The sequence below is a fragment of the Ascaphus truei genome, chromosome 5 (assembly GCF_040206685.1).
Source record: "Ascaphus truei isolate aAscTru1 chromosome 5, aAscTru1.hap1, whole genome shotgun sequence".
Taxonomy (NCBI): domain Eukaryota; kingdom Metazoa; phylum Chordata; class Amphibia; order Anura; family Ascaphidae; genus Ascaphus; species Ascaphus truei.
In genome coordinates, this window is record NC_134487.1 from 214,977,605 (window position 1) to 215,004,960 (window position 27,356).

Consider the following 27,356-nt stretch of genomic DNA (forward strand, 5'->3'; position numbering starts at 1 on the left):
TTTCAGTAACATACATATACATCTAAATAATATTCACATATACACGTTTGCTATAAATGGAATTATTACAATTTTTACATTATATACACGTGCAATGAATGGAATAAACACTGTAATAAGTTTGAAATCGCCTATCCGAGCTGCTATGCATGGCTGATCCCTTTTCTCCAGCTTCCTTGAATGTACTACTGTATGAGGAAGATCATGTGACCAGATGCTAGTGCACGTTTAGAGAGAGGGAGGGCAGTGCTGACAAAGGGGTGTGCCTGGGTTTGTGACAGGCCATGAAGGGGCAGCGCCTAAGCAAATGCTTGTTAAAATAGAATACAAGAAAATTGGTCTTTCAAAGTTGTTTTTTTAAAAACCGAAAATGCTAAAAGTATTTTTTCTTACTACAGAACTGATTTATTAAAAAAAACACACATGCAGGATATAGACTGAACTGCAGCTTTAAATATCATCTCAGTTGAGATTTCACTAAATCCTAGTAATTTGTTTGCCAGTTAAATTGAACAATATAAAAACAATATTGTGCCTAAACTTTACAGTTACTGTACATAGACTGTGTATTGTCATGCTATATACTGTACACAAACAAACATTAGGCCTTGACCCCGCTGCCTACTACAGCGTCCGCTGCACGGACGAGAGCCCTCCCCTCAATGGCGCCGGGCCCGCTGCGAGAGGGGCTGCAGCGCTGGGGCGAGAGTTGCTCCTGCTCTCAATAGAATTGAGAGCAGGACTCGCGACGAGCGATAAGGCACGCCCCCCGGCGGTTCAGCCAATGAGGGCGAACCTGCTGGGTGACGTCATGGCGGCGCCCCCGTCACTCCCCCGCCACGCCCCCCCCAGTCTCTCTTCCTGCAGTGAGCTGCAGACCAGGGAATCGGCTGCATGCGCCGCCAATCTCACGGGCGCGCGTTGCAGCGGAGTTACCGGGGCCTTAGCCTTATATATATAATGCTTTGCATCTCCCAAGTCCTTGCTTAAAAGCTGCGTCTAAAGCAGCATGCATTGGCTAAGGGTTGCTCATGTAATGTGAGCATGAGATAAAAGGTGGCATTGTGTGCTCATTTTCATGTCATTTCCCAGAATCCCTTGCTGCAGTGGAAGTGCTGTGTGCTGGGTGATAATGGTGAAAGACAGGGTTGCAGACCTGTCTAAGACATGCAAATGAATATACAGTAATATTTACAGTTGCTATATAAATATATATATATATATATATATATATATATATATATATATATATATATATATATATATATATATATATATATATATATATATATTTCCAAAACAACATTTGCAGAGAAAAGATACATTGCAATGCAAGATGTTCTTCAAAAACTGAAAATGTGCATAGTTGAAGTACTCATCAAAAACAGACCATGACCCTCAGTGCCACACTAAACAATATTTTTTACCTGCAGGCTTGTAATAGTAAAATTGGCTATTAATCTAATAACTTCAGAGTAGTCCTCCACAACGACTAACTCCCCCAATTGGTAATTTGTCTTCAGACGGGCTAGAAACCGACAAAACTCATGGTAAGTTCCTGGATCAGATAAGCCCTGCATGACAGAAAACAGAGAAAAGTTATATAACACAAATGTTCTTTAGTAACCAAAGGATTTCATTGCATTTTTAAGGAATTCATGGATTGTGTTTTTTTTTTTTTCTGTTCGAACCTTTTGAACAAGTGAATCACCATGGGAAGATTTACTAGGTGGCAATCTGGACATCAGAAAACGAGTTATGGAACCACTCTCTGACGTGGTATGGAAGAAGCCATACTGCTGTATTTACCAAGTTGCCCCATGGAAATCTGACTGCCGCTTGTGGAAATGCTTTTAAGTATCTGGAACCTAATCCGTGTCTGTAAAACGCATTCAGGAAGGCGTCTTCAGGACTACCTGCTTAAACTGGGTACTCGGGAAGAACTAGACGGCTTAATGCTGCATTAACTCCATAAAATGAAATTAAACCACAAAAAATGTATGCCTAGTGTTTTATATAGGAGTCTGTGATTATTTTTATGATATTTTAATATGTTAAAGAAAATATGATAATAAAAACTATATACATTTTTTTGTTGTATATTATATTACACATATTGGGTGTATTCCGGGGCTGGAGCTGTTGCTAGCACCACTTAGGAAATATCATCTTACATTAAAATGAACTTAACCACAAGACGCCTTACAAACATTTAGTAAATACAGTGGTAGTTGGAATGCATTTTGTGGCACCGAAAGACACAGTGCTGACTGCGGGTTCGTAAATCTCTCCATGTGCAACAAATAAGTAGCTTAGACACCGTTTTATTAACAAACTATTCCACCTTAGGAAACATGATAAATATATTGACAGTATTAAAGATGTAAGTAATCACATTAAAAGGGCACCTATAAAGGAGCAATACAGGCGCTTTTTTTTCTCCCCAGGACTGAAGCAGTGGGTCTCAGGAGCTGAACCTCATTAATTTCAGATCCAGGGACCCCCTGCTTCCAGAGATACTTATCTCCGAAGAGGGTGCCGGTATCGCCCTGCTTTTTAAAACACCACGTTATGTGGGCCAATAGGAAGTTGCACCGGATGATGTCACAGCTTTTTATTGGCCTACAGGGCAGGAGAGCTTTGAAAAGCGGTCATAATGTGAACCCTGCTACCCAGCCAGAGAAGCTACCTGCACCCCCTATGGAGGTAGGTATCTCCGCATTTTATATGGTTCAGCTCCCAAGACCCCCTACTTCAATCATGTGTAAAAAATAAATGTAAAAAAAAAGTGCTTGGATTGCCTCTTTAATAACAAAGGAGGAAAGCAAGGAAACATTACTGTTTATACGTTCACGGTTTTGCAATACCGAGTCACTATGGCTTTCCCCTCACATACAAATATGCATCTTTAGTGGATAAAGAATAATCATGCAAATTATATATAGCACAAGTATTTATATTATTGAAGAGGTGCTGGAAATCATATCTAATGACATATAAAGATAATAGAAGCTCAGTCCAGTACAAAATGTTACATCTGTAGTCGAAAAACAGCCGCAAGACTTAAAAAGATAAATTTACTACCTAATGACAACTGCTGGAAAGGCAAAAATGCAAATGCCAATTTTACTCAAATTTTCTGGTCATACCTTTTAATAACACGTTTAGCAGACAAATCTCAAATTCCCCAGAAAGTAATCCCTTTTTCTGAATCGTTATTTGTTTTAGGATTTAAACTGAAAACACTTGCAGTTTCTAAAATATTAAGTTAGTTAGGTATCCATAATGCAAATAAAAAGACTCCTGCTTTGTAACTGGAGATCAATGTTTGATTCATCATTTTGTCAGGTTTGACTAATTTTGCTGAATTGGTAAAACAAACCTCACATACTGCATGCGATAAAGTGGAGGAAAATAATAGATATTGTAAAGCATATTATATTTTCTTATCAGGAACATATAACAACATATAACTTAATTAAAACATAAAAAGGTAAAGTGCACGACTCATGGTGTAGTAAGTAAAAAAATTGTATTAGCAGTAAAAAGTGGAGTATTGCACGTACAAGAAGACAAATAAAAATCAGTCTTATCATGAATGGTCTTTACACTGGATCTCGGGTTTTGTCACGGCACAGAAGTCTCGCATCTAGCTGCTTCATACGGCGACAGGATCTCTTACCACCAAGGCACCAGTCTAAAGATTTAAGCAGCAGGCAGCAGAAACTCTATCCCTAGACGCAGTCAAATCATCAATGTATCGCAAGGAAGCAAACCCGCGACTGTCTCCACCAGCACTCACTCAGTGAGTGATCTCCAAGGCCCTGACTGATGATGTCGCAGGAGAAACCTAAGGCTGAGTCCATAGAGACTGCAGCCGTGCGGAGGCACGTGGAGGCTGAGGGAAAGCGGGTGCTTTCCCTGGCCTTACTACGCGCGCCATCCAGGGGCGTGTCTATGGGCGGGCCAGTGACGATACGGAGCTGGTTCGCCCTCATTGGGCGAACCGCTCACGTGACCAGCCCTCCGCTCCCCTCAGCGCTGAAACAAAAAAAAAATTGTCTGCTATGCCTCCGCACGCCTCAGGACAAGCGTGAGCGCAGCTCAGCGGCTAAGCGCTTACCATGCCCGTGGCCTAATGCCGGATCGGTGATTGTCACTTCAGTCTGCTATCGATGTCTACAATTCAGGAAAAGACAACAGTCTAATTCCAATGTGTTTCATAGCGAGATGCTACTTCATCAGGCAATAGTTCAATAATAAACACAGTGATATTTAAACCCCACTTTTGCTTGCAATTGTTAGAGAGTGGAGGTGTGGAACAGAAACCTAATGTGCTTGATTATGACAACAGTAAAAATCTAATCAGCAAGTAAATGCTACACGGACATATAGAAAGATACATCTTTAATGTGACAAAATTAATTAAAAAACCAGCAAATAAACTAGAGTCGAACAGATGGAGCTGAACGAGAGAAAAAGATTTTAAAAATATGGTAACAAACACAACCAACCATACTATGGCATATATTGGGGAGAAAATGGACCACAAATTTACAATGGTACAGAAGTAAATACTCGCCCGAGGATGATGGTATTAGATAAGTCAAAGCAGTATAAATAGATTAAGGCCATAAGAAAATGACATGGTATAAATAACAGATAAGTGTCTGTTATTCTCATAACATGCTTAAGTGAGTCAATAGAGAGACCGAAAACCAATATCTAAAATAATTCCCAATGAGGGAACACATCAGAGCTAGTAAAGAGACCAAATATTGATATCTTCATTCAATCCCAATGGGGCCAGGCTCCTAAAATTGTATATCCAATAGCCTTCCTGTCTGGACAAGGCTTTATTACGATCCCCTCTCTTCTATTGGTGGGAATTGCTAGTATTCCTAATGTATGTTTCTATATGTCAGTGTTGTATTTAATTGATGATTAGATTTTTACTGTTGTCTATAACCAATCATATTTGTTTTTTTTTGTTTCACACCCCAACTCTCTACCAATTGCAAGCAAGAGTGGGGTTTAAATATCACTGTTTTTATCATTGATCTAATCCCGCATCTCACTATGAAACACATTGGAATTGGACTATGGACTGTTGTCTGTTCCTAGATTCTGGACATCGATAGCAGACTGAAGCGACAATCACCAATCTGGCATCGCAGTCTGAAGCAGCTAGATGAGACTGCGTGACAAAACCTCAGCTCTAGACTCTCTTTTACTCATTGGATAAGATTTTGTATTAAGAGTTTACTTTTTGGTCTATACAGTTATTTTTTTCCTCACAAGCACATATTTCTTGTTTTTTGTTTTCTTATAAGTATACACAGCACGGTTCACAGCACTAACAACATTGTACTATTTTAGAGAAACTTATCAATGAAAGTTGAAATTGGTGGGATAAAACCACCCTAAAGAAATATATTGGTTGCAAAAGAATCCCAAGGGAATTTGTGATTTTAAAAAATCCTACATTTAGTCAAAACAATGACAATTTCTTGAAAGAATGAAACAGAATATTGGATGAGTGTTCTATAGTATTAATAAAACACATATATGAAAGGAATAAAATACTAACTGAATTAGAGAAATAGATTACTGAAATGGTTGAGAAATAGAATATGAATTGAAACTTAAACTTACTCAGAAAGTGAAATGATGAAAGCAAAGGATAACAGGTTTACTTGTGATAAAGTAGATTATGATGATAACAAATGAAGAGATTGGAGTAGATCAACGGGGAGAGACAATAACTTTAATGATTTTAATCATCCCCTGCGGCATCATACAATTAATCATACTCGCTCTACTTTCTTTAAATGTGGATGGTGTGATGGGCCGGAGAGAGAGGAATATGATGTACGACCCGCCCACCACATAAAGAGAGAGAGAGAAAGAGGGGCATTAACAACACATCGGAACTATATAAAAGAGACAATTCAGGTCCCAGAAAAAAAGAGAACATATTATCCATCACAAACTCAACAACTTGTTTTTAAAAACAACTCCCATTACAGACAGGAGACAGAGTTTAGTTCTCCCCCTTTTTTTTATTTTTTTAGAGTCAGTGAAAATGAGACATGGACAAAGAGATGGACCAAGACAACAATGGGACCACAGGTTGAAGAGGTTAAAGCCAAAACAAGAATCCCCATAAGGAAAAAAAGACGTTTCCAATAAGAGCAAAAAGAGTAGTCCCAAAATTTTTAGAACCGGTTAATAGTGGTGTATTTAATCATTCCTTGATCAATTTGACAGTCAAAGTAAAGATCCAAAGGAGGCTTCATAGACATCTTTTTTTCATATGGTCAACAATAATTTTCTTGCCCTTATAGATAACACAAAGTCCTCTAACCATAATTTAAGTAAAGAGGAGAATCTGCGCCTCAAGAGTATAAAACTAAATAAAAAAATCAACCTCCCCCTTTTCACCTCTCAACCTCCCCCTTTTCACCTTTCTCCCTCCTCCCCCTTCCCACCTCTCCCTCCTCCCCCTTCCCACCTCTCCCTCTTCCCACCTCTCTCCCCCTTCCCACCTCTCCCCCTTCCCACCTCTCTCCCCCTTCCCACCTCTCCCCCTTCCCACCTCTCCCCCTTCCCACCTCTCTCCCTCTTCCCCTCTTCCCACCTCTCTCCCTCTTCCCACCTCTCTCCCTCTTCCCACCTCTCTCCCTCTTCCCACCTCTCTCCCTCTTCCCACCTCTCTACGTCTCCCCCACTTCCCACCTCTCTCCCTCTCCCCCTCTTCCCACCTTTCTCCCCCCCCCCCCCTTTCCACCTCTCTCCCTGTATATAGTGCAGCCAAAAAAATTAGTGCAGCACACCAGCAAAACTTTATTGTGGCTCAAGTCACATGCAGGAAATGTGCTGCACTATGATTGGGTGGCTACAGGCTGCTTTGGGTTTGGTTGTTGGACTGTTTGGCTGTCATTGGTCAGATAAGGGTCATGTGATTGAAGCAGGTTGTCTCTGAAGCTGAACTGCGTTGATATCAGTTCCGGGGATCCCCTGCCTCCAGAGATACTTACTCCTGTAGGGGTGCCGATATCTCTGTGGAGATTAAATATCCAGGTAGCACGGGCCAACAGAAAGCCGCAAGATATGACATCATGGTTTCCTATTGGCCCGCATGGTGTGGTACATTTAAGCCACCATTTCATTAGGCACACAAGTTCCCAGGCTGCAGAGATACCAGCAACCCCTACGGAGGTAAGTATCTCTATAAGCAGGGGGTCCCTGGTGCTGAAATGAACACAGTTCAACTCTGGAGACCCACTGCTTCAATCTTAGAACAAATTTATTTTTATTTTTTTAAATGTAGTGCAAGGTTTCCCTGCTTTAATTCAGTATGTATACAGTATGTTTATTTATATAATCACAAATGTACGCAGTTACAAACTTTACAGAGTTACAGAAAATACAGTAAAGTAAAACAAAAACAAAAAATAGGGATTCCCTGCCCTATAGAGTTTAAAATATAATTGGATTAATGGAAGACTTACAGAATACAGTAGGAGCAAGCACAGTAAATAACATATTTGGAGGGGGGAATTAAGTGCCACAGGGCTACGAGGAGCAGCTTCAGGTTTAAAATTAAATAAAATGCTTTGTTAAGGAGGTGAGATTTTAAGTGTGACTTGAAGACATGGAGGGAATTGGACTGGCAAATGCTGGGGAGGAGGGAGATCCACAGGTAGAGAGCCAAAAGTGATAAAGGTGTGAGAGTGCTGTAGAGACAAATGTAGCAGATACTGTAAGAGATAGTCTTCAGCAGAGTGTAAAAGAGAAGGGGTATAGCTGAATATTCGAGTCGAGATGAAGTACAAACATATAAAGCCTTAAAGGAGAGAAGTGGAATATGTTGTTAATGCAGTGTGGGATGGTGAGTCATTTAAGATATTCAAGGAGGAGAGTGGAAGACAGACCTAAAAGATAGAGAGATAACTGTTACAGGAGCATTTTGGATAGATTGTAATGTGTGAAGTTGGTAGGTAGGTAGGCCAGAGAACAGAAGGTTGCAATAGTCAAGTTGGGAGATAATAATAAAGGCAAACAGTTTTAGGGGAAAGGGCACATTTTGACAACGCTGCGGAGGGGGAAAAAAAAATCAGCTAAATGTAACAACTGTATGAATGCGAGCAGAGAAGAACATGGATGAATCAAACATCACACCCAAGCAGCGTGCTTGGGGGACTTGGTATGATAGTGTTATTGACTGGAGAACAGGCAGAAAGAAATAGCATCTTATGTTACATTTACATGGTTTGGACATATGATAATGTATAACGTGGGATGCATTTCCATGCACAAAAAGCAATTTTCGCACTAAAATACAGTACTATTATAGCAGTTTAATTGATAAACCCCTCACAGGCTTTATACAGTAGACAGTGTGTACTTTCTCGTACTGTGCTGTCTGAAAACAAGATAGGTGCTAAAAGCCCAAGATCAACTCTATCTCTGAAGAGTGATTTTGGTCGATTAAAAGTTATATCCCACAACTTGGACTAAAGTGAATTGACTGTAATGATGTTTAATGAGTTAAATGTAGGCGATTAGTGCCTTGAAAAGTGTCCGCCAAGTATAAGTACTTATAGATAATTGTTTAAACTTCCAGTTCCATTGTAATCAAATGCTTTAGATGTTTTTTACAAACATAACTTAATAATTTTTATGATAAATTTGGTGGATTACTGACTCTAAAAGCAAATTATCAATCTTTATATATCTTTTGTTAACAATGTCATTAATGGCCACCACTAAAAGCTAACAAGCATTTGAAGTAGCAATCCTCCCAGAAGCCTACACGAGTTCAACACATATCACATTAATATCTTGCAACCCTGAGCATTCCGTTCTTTAAAAATAAATATATATAGATTATTATTATTATAATCATGGATAATGCGCCAACATATTCCGTGGCGCAGTACAATAGGGTTGGAGGCCAAAAACAATAAAGGATAAGGGGATAAGAAGGTTGGTGTGTTTCGGATAGCTGCTTATTAATTGAAGCAGTTGATGTTGGGGAAGTAGCAAGTGGGATTGTGCAGAGGTAGAACTGTGAGAGCAGGGTAACCGTGTGAATATGGAAATACTTCAACACACATCTTTTACAGAAGACCAGTAACAGACCAGCTGTGACATCAGCAAACGGCTGACACCCTTTGGCTGCCGCCTTCTCTGTAACTTGGGTGTTGTTTCTAAATGTCTGAAGTGAAGTGAAACCTGTTGAGCAGCAAAAAGACCCCCACAGCAGAAATGCAGGATGGAGGTGCTGACAAAATCCAGGTTTTTTAAATTATCTGTCTTTTCCTGATTATGTTAACCCTGTCCACGCCGTCTTAGTGAAACAGAGCAGTGAAGCATATAAAAGTTTTTCTAGTTAAAAATCATGATTACCTTTAACTCTAGCTTCTGATGTTACCATGAGCTTCATTTTAACATCCTGGATACGTAATATTAGACGCTTATATTTCCTGAACGGAGCATCAGATTAAAAAAAAATAAAAGCCACGTCGGAAAGGGCAAGAAGTCTACTGAGGTAAGTAAAAATGATCAGCACAGACTGCTGCTTTAAAGCAAACAGTTCTATTACTTCAATTTTGTAACCATTTTAGAGACAGATTTTTTCCCCCACCCATGCAGTAAATGTCTGTAAACTAGTAAAATTAAATAAAAAAAAAAATAGATGCTGATGCTGTCAGTTGTGTTTTTACAGTGTTGCTCTTATGATGATGTATTTTGCTTCCATTCCTCAATGCATGCTTTATATATAATCTAACTGAATACAGGCAGGAGTGGAAAACATTTGTTCTTTTAATTACCTGTGGATTTTCAAGTATTCTTTTCACACCTTTGATTAAATTACCCAAATATTTTGCACGCTCCGGGTTGCTGAACAACGATCTTCTTACGGAGGCAAATTGAACTAAACAAGATAATGCCTGAAAAAAATGACAGTAAGTGTCAGTAAGGGATCCGTTCCCTTTCTTTTGACTTGCATGCAAGTTACAGGTATTAATACTTTTTAGAAAAATTGGACCATTCATGAATGATGAAACATTTTATAGCCTAAAGCAACAGTTTTGAAAGCACCTCCAAACTAGATCTTTTAAAGGGTGCTGTTCCATTTAGCTCAAAAAAAGTACACATTTCCTTTCACAATAATCATGTGCGTAATTGTGAAATTATTTAGTCATTTTGCATTTGGAGAAATAGTGAGGGTAAAACCATGCTGTGCGTAATTCTTACAATTGTGAATTTCTAAATACTATTTTAAGACTGCAGAGATTTTTGCGTCATTCCTGATTTGCTTGAGGATGATTTTTATGATTATGATTGCATAATTAGAGTGCAATTCAAAGAGTACACATTTTATACTTTGTGACATTTGTGATTATATTTTTGATTCTTGAGCTTTACATGGTTTGCTAAAATTTATCATAACCGTAATTATATTAAAAAAAATAACAGCAGTGTTATACATCTGAGTTCTTACCCTTTACTCAATCACATATTATTTAAGTTATGGTGGGTAAAAAAGTGACAAAACCCTCAGTACAGTGTACAGCAAATAAGATTAGCACTTGTGTGCACATTTATATGTCTCAGACAGGTCTGCAATCCCTGCTTTACACCATTATCTCTTAGCATACAGTGCTTCCACTGCAGCCAGGGATTCTGGGAAGAGACATGCAAATGATCACATAGTGTCACCTACCCTTTATTCCAAATTGAATATATGTTGGTGCATTTTGCTGTATTCCTGTAGCTGTAACGATGTTGGCTCACTTCACTATTGTTTTAAAAAGTCCACACACGTTTTAAATAGTGTTCCTTGCACTTGTGATTTTTGTAAAATGTCAACAGTCTAAGGCCGTTAATATCATACTCATCCACTAAAGTATTACTCTGAGAAGAGCTAATACATTAAAGGGTCAATTCCTCCTAGGACCCAAGGCTACTAATAGCAGGGACAATTTTAAGGTGGTTACATCTGACTCCTACTGTACAAGTATTTTTGAATCAGTTTATTTAGTTTGAAAACTTAGGTGGGGTGGGGAGGGGGTGATTTCCTCTGGCAACTACCTTTTGTCTGATATCACTAAGCGTTCAACAACAGTTTGCATAGCAAGAGCCCCCCTCACTCCTCCAACCCATATGTTTATTGGCTCTCTGATACTAAGAGATTCGGCGAAGGGTGGGTATGTATATATATTTTTTATTACTTTAAATTGATAAACACTCCGATATTAAAAGACCTCTAAGAAATGCAATTTGTAATTCATTTCTTAATGTTGATTAACTGGAAATTAATTACAAATTGCATTTCTTAGAGGTCTTTTAATAGCGGAGTGTTTATCAATTTAAAGTAATAAAAAAAAATATTTTAAAAAAGTCAGCTATTAGCTTTTTGCGTGGGTTATATAAATTTAACACAAACCAACAAAAAAGAGAGCAAAGAGCCAGACAAAGTGTTAATTTCAGTAGGTAATAAAGGTACAATGGTATAAAGATACCATCTTCCTCCAAAACTCCTCCTCCAAGACGGGTTGTGGGATCTCCTCAGTAAAAGGGAGCCCTTAGGTGCTGAACTCAGCACTTATAACCTGGACCAACTTTCAGATGCTGTGAGACACACCGAGTCCGCAGAGGAAATCTCCCTGTGAGAAGTAAGTCCCCTTTGCTTTACCTCTTCAGTTAAAGGGAGCCAGCACAGGAAATCTCCCTGAGAGAGGTAAGTCTCTCAGTGAGATTTCCTCTGCAGTGTCTATGTGATGGCTCCCTCTTTCTGAGGGAGGTCCCGCGATCCATTTTGGAGGAGGATGGAGGACGGTATCATTATAACATTGTACCTTTATTGCCTACTAACATTGACCCTTTTTTGGGGCTCTTTGCGCTTCTTCATTTGTGGTACTTTATGGCTGGGAACCTGTTTTTTGGACCAACACTCCCAAATTTGGACTTGCATTGTAGGATCACTATTAGTATTGTATTATTTGGGATGTTATTTGTGCTTTGTGTGTTTATTTAAATTATATTATTGTATTATTTATTATTATAAAATTAAAAACAGATGTTTTTAAAATATATGCTTCCTTTGATTACCTTTATTGAAAATGAATTAACTAAGCTCCCGATCGATAGGTTCTCCTGTAAATCGATCAGCAAAATCCTGTTTCCCACGGTTCACTAAATGGTCGCCTTTCAGTTTCAATCAACCCTTCAGTCAGCGTAAGTCAGCAGCTACAATGTATTCTTATATTACTAAGGTAACATTAACCATTGTTACAGCTTGCAGCTCAAACTGCTGGTAATATTGGCAACAAATGATCACAAACACAACAGTATGACAATGATCTAGCACTGCTCGTGATGTGGGCTAAAACCTGCTTTAGAAATCAAAGGCTGCTCAGTAAATTCAAACTCATTAAAAATGGCATTAAGAGTTGAATTTTAAAATTAAAAAAAATTATTAATCTAATACTACAGAACTGATTAATTAAAAAACAAAAAAACAGACAGACATGCAGGATATTGCTTGGATTGCTCCTATGTCAGAAGGATTTTTTTGGGGTACGGTTATGTGAGTTTGCACCTTTAAATGTCTTTCCAACTCTAGGGGGGGAAGGGGAGAATGAACTCTTGCCACTTCTCTTCTGTCAGTAAATTAGGTCAATCAGATGTAGCAACAGTAAACAGCTAGTGTTGGCAAGCATTTGAACATTATGAAACAAAACCAGTATAGATAAACGTCAAGTTGAAATGAACACATTTCATTCAATACCATATAGTATCATTTGGTCTTATGATTTTGTTATTTATTTTATTTATAAAAATATTTTACCAGGAAGAATACATTGAGAGTTACCTCTCGTTTTCAAGTATGTCCTTTGCACAGAGTAAAACAAATAATACATGGTTACAAGTACACTTACATAAATGAGCAGGGTATACATTATATATAAGACATTGCGTGCACAGTTAAAGAAAATATATATTATGGGCTTATGAAACAGTTACAGACCAGATTAAAATGTGAGACAGCCTTAGATTTACATTTGTGTATATTTTCATCTCTTCCAGAAAGAAAGAGATTTAAAAAACAAGCAAAAAATCCTTATATTATAACGAATAGCATTCGAAAGCAAGTCCCCAAACATGGATCTCACATTTACTTACTAATTGAGACAGCAGCGGTGGAAGGGAATGATATAAATCAAAAAACAGATTCAGCGTTTCGACATCCAGAAACACTAAAAAGAAATGTTATTTTAGATGGGTATGAAGAGAGGTACATTCAAAAGTTACACATATAGTACGTTAAACTTTGCAATCACATTACACATTTACTAAAGTGAATTTAGCCAGGACAAGGGGAGAATTGCCCAATGTTTGTGTAGCAAAACTGCATTACATTTCTGCCTTGTTTCTTGTTTTAAATTTGATCCACTTGATCAGGGGTGCGCAAACTTCTGTTGTTGCGCTCTCATGCCTCCACTCCCCCAAGGCTCGCGCCCCCCACCCTTACCTTCCTGTTGGCGTCAAATGACGCCTGGGATCATGTGACGTCACTCCCTCGGCGTCATTTGACACCGTGTTGCAATGGCGACCGGTGTGAAATGACACTTGGGGTCATGTAATATGACATCACATGACGCCGCGGCGTAATTTAACACAGCGTTGCCATGTCAACGTGTCATCTGAAGCCGGCTAGACCTCGGTAAGCTCAGCTGAAGAGGCCTCACGCGATCCCCCGGCATGTAATTTAAATGCCTTAAATATACACATATCCATATCATTGTGGTCATTCCATCATTTGTAGGGAACACTTAAAGTTAAACAACATTACTTAGAGCCCATGGCCATCTAAAAAAACAAAAACCTACAGAATCTGGCATAAAGCAGCTTCCCTTTTTTATTGACTTACATGGATAACAAAAATGCACTCAAATGAGTAAAGACAGGGTTCAAAAAAGTGTACATAGCCTTTGCAGTTGTTCGGTGCAGGCTATGACAAGACAGACTGCAGCGGCTATTGAACCTCTGCAGATGCAGAGCTGGCAATCATCAGAATCTGCACTCCACAATGCCTTCCACAGCGCTATGCAAGGCATTGTGGGGCATGATTTTGAATACCAAAGCAGGCAGACCCCCTCCTCGGTAGACCCCCTGCTTCAATCCTATGTTATAAAAAGAAATAAAAGCAGCGCGATCGCCTGTTAGAGGTGCGCAGAGAGAGTGACTGATTCTGTCTACTCAATGCGCATCTCTTCCAGTCTGCAGCCTGGTAGGATTCACACAGCGGGAGTCCCATTCAGAAGCAGGGATCCACGCTGTGTTAATCCTGATGGAAAATTATTCTGGTCCTATGGATTTCACAAGCAGACAGTGGTCAGGAAGTTGCCATCTACGGTTTCCTGGCCGTTCATGTGATAATACATCTGGCTACATCTGTGTACGCATACTACTAAAGCAGAAGGTTTGAATCAGAGGGTCTCTGGATCTGATACTTACCTCAAAAAGGGGTGCCAGTATCTATGAAGTTTAAATATCCAGGTCCTGCTGGCCAATAGTCACGTCTTCTATTGGCCCATGCGACGCAGAACATTTAAAGTCGCCATTATGTTAGGCACACTATTGCCCTGCCTGCATAGATACCGACACTGCTAGGGAAGTAAATATCTCTGGAATCAGGGGTCACCGGAGCTAAAATTAACACATTTCAACTTGGGAGACCCTCTGATTCAGTCCTATAATTAACAATTAAAAAAAAAAATTAAACCACAATGCAGCTTGTTCTGCTGCTTTAAAATCTGTCTAACATCTGAAGTAAATGTCCCATCTGCAATCCAATAGAAAAAAGGATGCACAAAGCCAGCAACACATTTGAAACTAGGGCTCAATTATTTATTAAAGCTATATACTATGACATTTATGATATCTTCTTTTTCAAGGATTCTCTCCATAGCACTTCTTTTATTTTCTTATTTAAACTTGTAGGGAACTCATACTTCAGTATTGTCTTTCTGTGACTGATTATATTGTGATTGATCCCCAATAACTTTTACTGCTCACCTGCATGATCATCCGCTAACCTAGGAATATTTTTAATCCACAATGATTGCTATTTGCACAGAATTTTACTATGATGTCATTATTAGGTACGAGATGGCATTTCTTTATCTTTCTTGTATGTATTTCTTATATAAATAGATACATATTTTTTACACAAATACAATATAAAAAAATTGACGCACAGAGATAGAATTGTAGACATCTCACAATGATCTGTGTGTCCTTTAGCTCCTGCTATTGACTTTCTCTAAATGACCACCTGATGCACATGGCGCAAGACCAAAGACCTTAAATATACAGATGTAGTAAGACTTACTGTTTTTGGTGCCGCAGACCAACAAATGTGGAAATATGGGCCCCAAAAACAGTAAGTTTTGTGGCCAGGGAGGATTAACACTGCGGGTGTCCCTGCTTCTGAATGGGACACCCGCAGCGTTAATCCTCCCAGGGTAGGCAGTATGAAGGAGCTGCGCAGAGGTACACGGCACACAGAAGCGTCTCTGTGATTGCTGTGTCTCTTAGAGCAGCTCTGAAGATAAGAAGCGGTCTCTGTGTTTGTCTAGCCCCTTGATAATGTAGATGATCGATTATGGTTATCTACATCATGAGGTGGAACACTACAGGGCCATATTCTGTCATCAATACACAGTGCTCTGGGAGACACGGCACTCACGGAGACTGCTTCTATGGCATGTACCCCTGCGCTGCACCTTCCGACTGTACGGTTGGTCTGAAGGAATAAGGCTGCAGGGGTCCCATTCAGAAGCAGGGTCCCCCCGCAACATTAATCCTTGCTGTTTTTGATGCCTGTGATCGGGGACGGTAACGGCACCGCAAGCGATTCCGGCTTCGAAAACAGTCAATCTGGCCACGTTTGCACTGATGCAAAAAGACGCAAAAATGAAAATGCCACAATCTGCATATATTTCGCTCCAAATGTACCATATATTGCCCAGTAATTCTTACTTTAACAATCGATTAGATTATTCTTCTCTGTACACATATCCATTTCCTATTACATTCCATTTATAGTTACATCACTTTAGCTTACAAATAAGCATTAGTGTAGAAAATAACACTTAGCAGCCTTAGCAACTACAATTACATTAGCAGCAGCAGACAGTCAAAGGGCCACTCCAAAGCCCTTTGCGGGTCAGATTTGGCCCATGTGCCGGCAATTGAAGGGCCCTAAATTGTAGGATACCTATTCACCAAACACACAGGCAGAAAACAAACCACACATATTGTTATTTTGTTTTGCGTACTCTTTGAGGTTGTTACCAAAACTTTCATCGTGAATGCCAGGCATGTTGTTGTGTTTGGGGCTTGGCTACATAAAAACAGCTTGAACTATTAATGACCATGCTAAGTAGCACCCTATCTCTACATCTGAAGGTCTACCAGTTTAACAGTATTGTAAATCAAGTTGTAATAGATTATTAACTACATATACAGTGTATTTTATCTAAGTTTCTTACATGTTCTCCAGGTTGTTGGGATTTGGACAGTGCAAAGGTCATCTGTAGATTCATCAGTTGAACTACCAATGAAGTCAAAGTTAAGACAATTAAGAACAAGTTTCAAGAGGTGCATTACTAGGCCTTGTTGACTCTGGTCCTGAAGTCCCACAGGCTTTGCCAGCACCTACAAAAGAAAAACACTATTTGTACTTTGGAGTGCATAGATCGGGATTGCAAAATGTTGGGTTTATTTATACAAACCATTTTATCAGGATACAAAATGTATCTTTATTAGAAAAAACACGATTGACTTCATTACTACAATTAACTACCATAATTACTAGTATAGTTAATATCACAAAAGGATTATGCATCAAGTGAAACACACTAAACAGGAAACATCGATTACTTATTCACCACGGTTCCAAACCTTGTCACTCAAAATATACAGCCCACTCATTAATGATTGGACATGAACAGCATTTAATAAAGATGCGCAAAATAGTTACATGCATTTGTGTTTGCAGTGAACATTAGTCATTCCCACAAAAAGTTGCTAAAATAACAAACTGCCATAAATAGCCAAATGCGCTTTTATCTGATCTTACTCTGGAGAATTTTTTACCTTAACATTGCTGCAAATGTGTTTTTTTGGAGAGTTTCGCACATACTCAGATAAAAACAAAAATTAACATATAGAGACTCAAGAAGTAGTATTCATCCAAAGTTTTCAAGGTTTTGTAAATCTCGTTTAATGCAGGGCCCTTCAACATCTGTGCTCAAGAGCCACCAACAAAGCCATTTTCTCAGGGCAGCTCCTACCTACGTAAATTGTCTTAGTGATAACTAGCACTAGGTTAATGAAAGTCTGGCCGGTTAGTGGCCCTCAAGCTCTAAAATCGGAGAGCCCCCATGTTAAAACATAATGGGGAATTCAGTGTTCCCCACTCCCTGTAACCAGTGGCGGTGGAGAAACACCAGTCTAATGTCAGTGGGTGTTCCCATGACATCAGAGAGCATTCCTGTAACATTTAGGGTTGGTCTATGATGCTGTGGTAGAGCTTACAGCTCTGGTATTGGGGTGGAGAACTGGGAAGGGAGACGAGCTGTCTAACTCCAAACTACAAATAATGTAGAACCTATAATCTAGACAACGTGAAACGGGACAGGATCTGCACATCCCTAGTCTTGAATGTGATTTAATAATAAAGTTATTGGACAGCGTGGTTCTTTATGGATGTCTATCAACATTTAGGATGCAACTGCTAACCAATAAAAACATACATCTTTATTTTAGAGACTAGCAACAGATGCAACATTTTAGCAAAAAGGTCAGACACATTTTACCTCTTTTAAAAGCGTGCATGCAAATAATAAGACATCTTTTAGAGATGAGTCACGGAATGAGGTAGCTATTTTTCGATGCTTAGAAGATGGTCTAGAAAAATCCACCTGAGAGAAATGACAGAATGTGTTAATCATTCTATTAGGTAAACAGAAAAAACGATAAGGAAATGTTGTGGCCTAAGGGTTATGCAAGAAAATACTGCATGCACCAAATCGTTAAAGGAAGCAATCCCTTTGCGTGCCACAGTGTACTAATGGCAATAAAGGTTCAATTTGGGCAATTGGTTCCCCCCCCCCCTTTTTTTTTTTTTTAAAGCTAAATCTGACACAAAGAAAGTTCATTGTAAATATGGTGAACTGGGAGGAGATTGATTTTCTCTGGCTACTGTCTTTTGTGTGATCTTACTATGTTCAACAAGAGTTTGCAGAGTCAGAACCCTTCTCTCTTCCCTCCCTTTATCTTATGGAGTGCTTTGGTAAGGATAGGGAATAAACACTATTCTAATTTACTATTGTCGTTTGTAATATATATCTAGAGAAGCAAAAGAAGCCAAATATTTGCTTTTAGAATGGTTAGATTAGTTTAAAGAAACCAATTAGATTACATTGTTTTAAAAAAAATAGTTGTTGTTCTGGCTGGCTATGCAGAATTGCACCATTAAGACTCCAGATACAGGGCATATATGCTAGGTTTACAAAGGCCTAACTAGCCTCACAGTAGCACTTCACGGAGGCCTCACTCCCTGCTCCCCACTACGACTTACACACTGCCATGCTATGTTCTCAAGTTGTTGGAGATATTGACTTAAATAATAATTTTTGACCGTTCATAACTCTGCTTTCTCTTTTCTTCATCAATGTTTTTATATTGAGATTGTAGGGTATTGAAAAATATTTGTTGTATGTATTCTTGATTTCTGGGATGTGATGTGATTAAAGTGTTTGTCTTTAACACACAAGCGTAACCTCACTCTGTGTCCCAGTGTCTGAAGCCCTAATCATTAGACTGCAAGCTTTTTCGGGGCGTGCACACAGTATGACTGCATACATTTATTATGCTCATCACTGTGTATAAAAGTAGTTTTAAATAAAAAACAAAGTATACTGTAATTCTTATTAAAATGTAATAATTTGATTTCCAATACATATTTATTTAAAGTTTTCAGAAAAATCAGGCAGAAATGGTAAACCAAAAAATTAAATGAGGAAATGCATACCAGGTTCATTTCTTGAGTCAATTCTGAAAGAATCATCACTCCTATTACACAGTGGTCTACTGTGCCCTGCATTGGAAAAAGTTAATTCAAATACTTAACATACAAGACAATCAATAACACTGCAAACAGGTCAACACAGCAGTGGAAAACACATTTAAAAATGTAATTATTTGAGAAACCACTCTGTTATTCTTTTTCTAATTCTGCACGTAACTCATTAACAGATGATATATGCTGCATCAGTGTCTTTCTTGCATTAAAGTCGTTGCAGGTTGTGATACTTTTTTAAAGCTCTACATAAAATAGAAATGAGTGTGAGATTTCAAAACCTGTGCACACTATGGTGTAGATCAGTGGTCTCCAAACTTTTCAGTACAAGGGACACATTGTATATTCTACACATTTTCGCAGGACAAAGGAAAAAAAATCTTTTTATCATTTTTATATATTTATAAATGAATGAATAAGTTTTATTTGGATCTTTTTCGGGTAATCAGCATGATATGATTCAGAACAAAAGAGAAATGTGACAATTACAAAGAAAGGATGCCGTGCTTACACTGGGAAATTATATATAATGAGCACAAATATATATTACAAGATGCTGTGGGCCAGCAAAAAATCTTGTGGGGGGTCAGATGTGGCCACTGGGTCGTAGTTTGGAGACCCCTGGTGTACATCCTCAGAAGTCCGTTACTTAACAGTATGTTAACAGAGGTTAACGTATCGGTAAGTGTTAACGAGGATCTTCAAATCTGAGTAACAATAAGTTAAGCCAGTGGTGCCCAAACTGTGCGCCACGGCGCCCTGGTGCACCGTGACTTGGCAAGAGGGGCGCCGCGATTTCAACCGGACAGGCCGATAATTCTGATGCCTGTCCGGTTGAAAATGTGCGGGCAGGCGTCGGCAAGCCAAGCGGCGGATGTGGCTCGTTCTATAGTGTGGTGTGCAGGCGAGCGCGTGTGGAGGGGGTGAGCGCGGCGGATGCATGCTGGTCTGAGCCAGCAGGTACTAACGAGCACGGACACAGTCATCCTGCACTCGTGCTGCCAGCAGCTACTAACAAGGACGCAGTCAGGAGTGAACAGCGGGGGCAGAGTCAGAGGTAAGCTAAGGACAATTTTTTTTCTTGGGGGGGGGGGGGGGGGTTGGGGCATGGGGGCCAGCCTGGGGAAATAAAAATGATGGTGGGGGGGAATAAGATGGGGCATGGGGGTCAGCCAGGGGAAATAAAAATGATGGGGGGGGGGGAATAAGATGGGACATGGGGGCCAGCCCAGGGAGATAAAAATTATGGGGGGGGAGGGATAAGAAGGGGCATGGGGGCCAGCCTGGGGAGATGAAAATGATGGGGGGGGGGGGGGGGGCGGGAGATAAGATGGGGTAGTGATGGGGGCCAGGATGAGCTGAGGAGATGATGATGGGGGGGCCAGGATGAGCTGTGGTGATGATGGGGGGGAGGTGGGGGTATATTTTGTATTGGGAAGGTGGGGGAAAATGTATAATGTATTTGGGGGGGCGCGGGGGTATTTTTTTATATGTATTCGGGGGCGCGGGGGTATTTTTTATATGTGTTCGGGGGGTGTGGGGGTCTAGTATTGTGTCCAGTATTTTTGGACAAGCAACCTGGCAACCCTAGGCACGTTCTACTGTATAGTGCCAGGCATGTGCTACGTCGCGCGCGCACGCAGAATTTTAGTTGGCCGACGTTAGTCAGCCTTTCTATAATGGCGCAGCGCTCACGCACGGAAGGGAGCGGGAAGCTGCAGAAAGCGGCAAAGACGGGGAAAAGATGATTTTGCGCCGCTGCCGGCACTCAAATGTATGTGTGTGTGTGTGTGTGTGTGTCAATGATTGCACAAATAAAATAAAAAAAATATTTATTAAACTTTTTTTTTCTTTAAAAAAATCTTATTTAAGGCTTTCTTCACTCACACAACCCATGCACACACATATACTAACACACACACACACACACACACACACACACACACACACAGTACCTGCAGCTCCCGGCTCTATAACAGGGCACGTGCACGCGTGTTCGCATAGGCATGCACGGCCGCATGCAGTATAGAACGGGCCCTAAATGCAGCGCTTGATCCGCGGGAAACCAAAATAGCGAAGGGCAGCAACCGAACCGGACCGTTTGCGCTTTCCATGTAAGTTTTTGGAGCCACCTGTTGTCCTCTCACCAGCTGCGGGCAGCGACAGCAAGAGGAGTTCCCGGCGCTGTCTCCTGGGGGGGGGGGGCGGTTAATTTGTTTTATGAGGCGCTCCGCACCACTGCAGTGACCGAATGAGGTGAGCGCGATGCTGCCGGTGCCAGGGAGATATTGCCAGGGCTTCCCTGCGGCTCGTGTTTCATATCTCTACCACCCCGTCACTTGTCTGCCTGTGTGTACATAGGGGGGAGGGGTGCGGGCTGTGTGAGTGTGAGAGTCAGTGTGAGGGTCCGTGTGAGTGTGAGAGTCAGTGTGTCAGTGTGAGTGTGAGAGTCAGTGTGTCAGTGTGAGTGTGAGAGTCAGTGTGAGGGTCCGTGTGAGTGTGAGAGTCAGTGTGTCAGTGTGAGTGTGAGAGTCAGTGTGTCAGTGTGAGTGTGAGAGTCAGTGTGAGAGTCTGTGTGAGTGTGAGAGAATGTGTGAATCTGTGTGAATGTGAATCTGTGTGAGAGCCTGTGTGAGTGTGAGAGTCTATGTGAGTGTGAATGTGTGAATCTGTGTGAGTGTGAATGTGTGAATCTGTGTGAGTGTGAATGTGTGAATCTGTGTGAATGTGAATCTGTGTGAGAGTCTGTGTGAGTGTGAGAGTCTGTGTGAGTGTGAGTCTGTGTGAGTGTGAGAGTCTGTGTGAGTGTGAGAGTCTGTGTGAGTGTGAGAGTGTGTGAGTGTGAGAGTGTGTGAGTGTGAGAGTCTGTGTGAGTGTGAGAGTCTGTGTGAGTGTGAGAGTCTGTGTGAGTGTGAGCATCTGTGAGTGTGAGAGTCTGTGTGAGTGTGAGTCTGTGTGAGTGTGAGTCTGTGTGAGTGTACGAGTCTGTGTGTGTGTGTGTGTGTGAATGTGAGAGTATGTGTGAATGTGAGAGTCTGTGTGAGTGTGAGAGTCTGTGTGAGTGTGAGAGTCTGTGTGAGTGTGAGAGTGTGAGAGTCTGTGTGAGTGTGAGAGTGTGTGAGTGTGAGAGTCTATGTGAGTGTGAGTCTGTGTGAGTGTACGAGTCTGTGTGTGTGTGTGTGTGTGTGTGTGTGTGTGTGTGTGTGTGTGTGTGTGTGTGTGTGTGTGTGTGTGTGTGTGTGTGTGTGTGTGTGTGTGTGTGTGTGTGTGTGTGTGTGTGTGAATGTGAGAGTATGTGTGAATGTGAGAGTCTGTGTGAATGTGAGAGTCTGTGTGAATGTGAGAGTCTGTGTGAATGTGAGAGTCTGTGTGAATGTGAGAGTCTGTGTGAATGTGAGAGTGTGAGAGTCTGTGTGAGTGTGAGAGTGTGTGAGTGTGAGAGTCTGTGTGAGTGTGAGAGTGTGAGAGTGTGTGAATGTGAATGTGTGAATGTGAATGTGTGAATGTGTGAATGTGAGAGTCTGTGTGAGTGTGAGAGTCAGTGTGAGTGTGAGAGTCAGTGTGTCAGTGTGAGTGTGAGAGTCAGTGTGAGAGTCTGTGTGAGTGTGAGAGAGTGTGTGAATCTGAATGTGTGAATCTGTGTGAATGTGAATCTGTGTGAGTGTGAGAGTCTGTGTGAGTGTGAGAGTCTGTGTGAGTGTGAGAGTCTGTGTGAGTGTGAGAGTCTGTGTGAGTGTGAGGTCTGTGTGAGTGTGAGAGTCTGTGTGAGTGTGAGAGTATGTGTGAGTGTGAGAGTATGTGTGAGTGTGAGTCTATGTGAGTGTGACAGTCTATGTGAGTGTGACAGTCTATGTGAGTGTGACAGTCTATGTGAGTGTGAGTCTGTGTGAGTGTACGAGTCTGTGTGTGTGTGAGTGTGAGAGTCTGTGTGAGTGTGAGAGTCTGTGTGAGTGTGTGAGTGTGAGAGTCTGTGTGAGTGAGTCTGTGTGAGTGTGAGAGCCTGTGTGAGTGTGACAGTCTGTGTGAATGTGAGAGTCTGTGTGAATGTGAGAGTCTGTGTGAATGTGAGAGTTTGTGTGAATGTGAGAGTCTGTGTGAATGTGAGAATGTGAGTCTGTGTGAACGTGAGAGTCTGTGAGAGTGTGAGAGTCTGTGTGAGTGTGAGAGTCTGTGTGAGTGTGAGAGTCAGTGTGAGTGTGAGAGTCAGTGTGAGTGTGAGAGTCAGTGTGAGTGTGAGTCAGTGTGTCAGTGTGAGTGTGAGAGTCAGTGTGAGTGTGAGAGTCAGTGTGTCAGTGTGAGTGTGAGAGTCAGTGTGAGTGTGAGAGTCAGTGTGTCAGTGTGAGTATGAGAGTCAGTGTGAGAGTCTGTGTGAGTGTGAGAGAGTGTGTGAATCTGTGTGAATGTGAATCTGTGTGAGTGTGAGAGTCAGTGTGAGTGTGAGAGTCAGTGTGAGTGTGAGAGTCAGTGTGAGTGTGAGAGTCAGTGTGAGTGTGAGAGTCAGTGTGAGAGTCTGTGTGAGTGTGAGAGAGTGTGTGAATGTGTGAATCTGTGTGAATGTGAATCTGTGTGAGTGTGAGAGTCTGTGTGAGTGTGAGAGTCTGTGTGAGTGTGAGCGTCTGTGTGAGTGTGAGCGTCTGTGTGAGTGTGAGCGTCTGTGTGAGTGTGAGCGTCTGTGTGAGTGTGAGCGTCTGTGTGAGTGTGAGAGTCTGTGTGCGTGTGAGTCTGTGTGAGTGTGAGAGTCTGTGTGAGTGTGAGAGTCTGTGTGAGTGTGAGAGTCTGTGTGAGTGTGAGAGTCTGTGTGAGTGTGAGAGTCTGTGTGAGTGTGAGAGTCTGTGTGAGTGTGAGTCTGTGTGAGTGTGAGTCTATGTGAGTGTGAGAGTCTATGTGAGTGTGAGTCTGTGTGAGTGTACGAGTCTGTGTGTGTGTGTGAGTGTGAGAGTCTGTGTGAGTGTGAGAGTCTGTGTGAGTGAGTCTGTGTGAGTGTGAGAGCCTGTGTGAGTGTGACAGTCTGTGTGAATGTGAGAGTCTGTGTGAATGTGAGAGTCTGTGTGAATGTGAGAGTCTGTGTGAATGTGAGAGTGTGAGAGTCTGTGTGAATGTGACAATGTCAGTCTGTGTGAATGTGAGAGTGTGAAAGTGTGAGAGTCTGTGTGAATGTGAATGTGTTAATGTGAGAGTCTGTGTGAGTGTGAGAGTGTGAGAGTGTGAGAGTGTGAATGTGTGTGAGTGTGTGTGTGTGTGTGTGTGTGTGTGTGTGAGTGTGAGAGTGTGAGAGTGTGTGAGTGTGTGAGTGTGTGAGTGTGTGAGTGTGAGAGTGTGAGAGTGTGAGAGTGTGTGAGTGTGAGAGTGTGTGAGTGTGTGAGTGTGTGAGTGTGTGAGTGTGTGTGAATGTGTGAGTGAATGTGTGTGAGTGTGAGTGTGAGCGTGTGTGAGAGTGTGTGAGTGTGTGTGAGAGTGTGTGAGTGAGTGTGAGAGTCTGTGTGAGAGAGACACCAACTGCGCACTGCAACTGTTAGGTATGTATATACAACTTTGTTTTCCCTTTGGGCGCCATGGAAAAATCCTGATCGCCTTAGGGAGCCTTGAAAAAATCCTGATCACCTTAGGGAGCCTTGAACCGAAAAAGTTTGAGAACCACTGAGTTAAGCAAATTCATGCTGGATGGCACTTCACCTGAAACATAAAATGTCTGAAATCTAAATCAGGCACAATTGTTCAATTTTCTGTCACAGTCAATAACACTATCATTCATCCAGTCTCCCAGGCATGCAGTCTAGGTGTAATATTTGACTCCCCTTTTTTTCTCCTCTCACATTCATGCTGTTGCTAAATCTTGTCGATTTTTGTCACCTTAATATTGCCAGAAACCACCCTTTCCTCTGTCGTTCTGCAACTAAAACACCCATGCATGCGCTCATTATCTCTCGACATGACTATTGCAACCTTCTCCTCTGTGGTCTTCCTGACTCCCAACACCATACTGTATAATCTATTCAAAATGCCACTGCTAGAGTTCTCTCTTCTACGTCTGTCTGCGTCTCTCCTCCTGAAATCCATTCTTTGCTCCCCATCAAAATCTTAAAATTCTCCTTCTTCAAAGTTCCATATTCTTTTACATCCTTCATCTCAGCTCTAATCTCCTATGATATATCTTCTCTTCCCTCATGCTCTGTTGATTGACATTTTATTTTTGCTCTGTTTGTCTCTATAGTGCGCTTACGGCTAAAACCATTCTCACGTTTGGCCCCCTACCTGTAGAACTCCCTCCCAGCATATCCCAATCCACATCCCTCTCCAACTTTAACTGGCACCTGAAATTTCATCTCCTCAACAAAAAAGTGGTTACTATGCGGCTGTAGATACTCCTCGTACTCCTGATGCACTTACTTGCTCCCTGAAATATGTTCTTTACTTCAGTTGTTCCTATTACTCCCATTTGGATTGTAAGCTCTATAGGGCAAGACATGCTTGATTTCCATTGTTTAACCTAATGCGTAATAATCAGAAATAACAAGAAAATGTTTCTCACCTGTAAAAACTGCTTCACATCAGCAACAACGTCTCTAAAAATAAGCTGATCTTTTTGAACATCAAACCATCCTAATTTTGTAATCTTTGCAATGACTTGAACAAGTGCTTGGATCACAAAGGGGGCAAGTTTAGGTTGAGATGCAATGTAATTCAGGATATAATTTCCTAATGATGAAAAGATAAATAGTTAGATATTTCCATAATTTAAAGTAATTTAATAATGGAGTTTGTTATATTTAAAACCATAGCACATGATAACACAGAAGTATGGGCTACACCTGCAGCTAACACCCAATTACAGTATAAATGGCAACACAAAAGTATTGCTTTGTTTGACAGTTGCTACTATCAGAAAAGACCACTAGATGGCTTTCTTGAGAGCTGGATTTAAGATCTAATAAAAAGGAATTGATGGAATCAGCAATACGGGTCAACTTTAAAAAAATTATAATATTTATTTTCTATTACCGGTTTGAAGTAGGGGGTCTCCGGAGCTGAACTGTGTCAGCTCTGGGGACCCTCTGCTTCTAGACATACTTACCTCTGTAGGGGTTTCCGGTATCTCTGCAGAGTTTAAAGGTCCAGGCCACGCGGGCCAATTGGAAGCCGCACCAGATGTCATGGCTTCCCATTGGCCTGTGAGACATTTAAACACCTGGATAGATGATAAAAGGAACAAAGGGCACAACGGATTTAGAATATCCAAACTCATTTATTGAGCCAACACAACGTTTCGACCGTACTGGTCTTTATCAAGTGACATAGTGGCATAAGCATAATTCCTTCAAACAACATTTAAATAGTGCTCCAAACCCCATCATGCAACCCGTTCAATCAGTGGTGATGGTGTTCATGTGCTGAACCAGTCCCCCCTTCCAATGAAATGTCCGTATTCTTAATAAGCTGATCTCTATCAGATGTTTTAAGACACTCCTGTGTGTCATGGGATCTTCTGCATTCTCCCCACTTCCTGGTTAATCGGCGGCGTCCATCTTGATGATGTCATCCATCCGGGTCCTCTGCTTGTTGAGAACACTCCCCACATCCGGGTTCCTCGGCGACGTCCATCTTTAATGACGTCATCCATCCGGGTACTCTGTTCTTTGAACACATACGGGTCCTCCATTCCTGGAACGCAATCCTCGCGCTATGCGTTTCATATTCCGCGCATGCGCAGTCCATTTAGTCCTCGATTTCCTTCAACCTGCTTCCCTTTGGACCGCATGAGGCGCAGACTGCGTGTCAATATCTGCTCATGCGCTTATTGATCCGCCCGCAGTAAGAGGGATGATCTAATCTTCAATCTTCCTCTGTAGTGGTCCCGCGAAGTGTCCTCCTCTCCTTATGGTCAATGGGTGGGGAAGAATGTGTTGTCTTCATCATCATAGATCCGTAATAAGTATTAAAAAAAAAAAAAAAAAAAGGGAATAAATCAGCACAACACTGTGAACTACTTGCAAAATATATCATCCTACAGTGCAAAGTGAATTATAATAAAAAAGTGATTAAAAGAAAGGTTTGTCTTTGTCATATTTATAATTCACAACCCTTTGAGGTATACTGATCTTACAGTTTTTATCCAATACAGCAAGCAGTGGCCGCAACCTATAGCTAGTGGGAAAGAAACAATCGTATGCTCAAAACAAGATTTATCGAACAT

General features: G+C 41.1%; 1 protein-coding gene across 1 annotated transcript in view; it reads right to left on the minus strand.

The window, feature by feature from the left end:
• RANBP17 (RAN binding protein 17) overlaps positions 1 to 27,356 on the minus strand; it is a 646,782-nt gene that overhangs the window by 507,373 nt on the left and 112,053 nt on the right. The window contains exons 4-10 of the mRNA XM_075601659.1: positions 25,695 to 25,861; positions 19,118 to 19,183; positions 17,901 to 18,005; positions 16,572 to 16,737; positions 13,198 to 13,271; positions 9,840 to 9,959; positions 1,428 to 1,574 (exon numbers count right to left, since the gene is read on the minus strand). Of these exons, the coding sequence (XP_075457774.1) occupies positions 1,428 to 1,574; positions 9,840 to 9,959; positions 13,198 to 13,271; positions 16,572 to 16,737; positions 17,901 to 18,005; positions 19,118 to 19,183; positions 25,695 to 25,861 (845 nt within the window). The remainder of the gene's footprint in view (positions 1 to 1,427; positions 1,575 to 9,839; positions 9,960 to 13,197; positions 13,272 to 16,571; positions 16,738 to 17,900; positions 18,006 to 19,117; positions 19,184 to 25,694; positions 25,862 to 27,356) is intronic.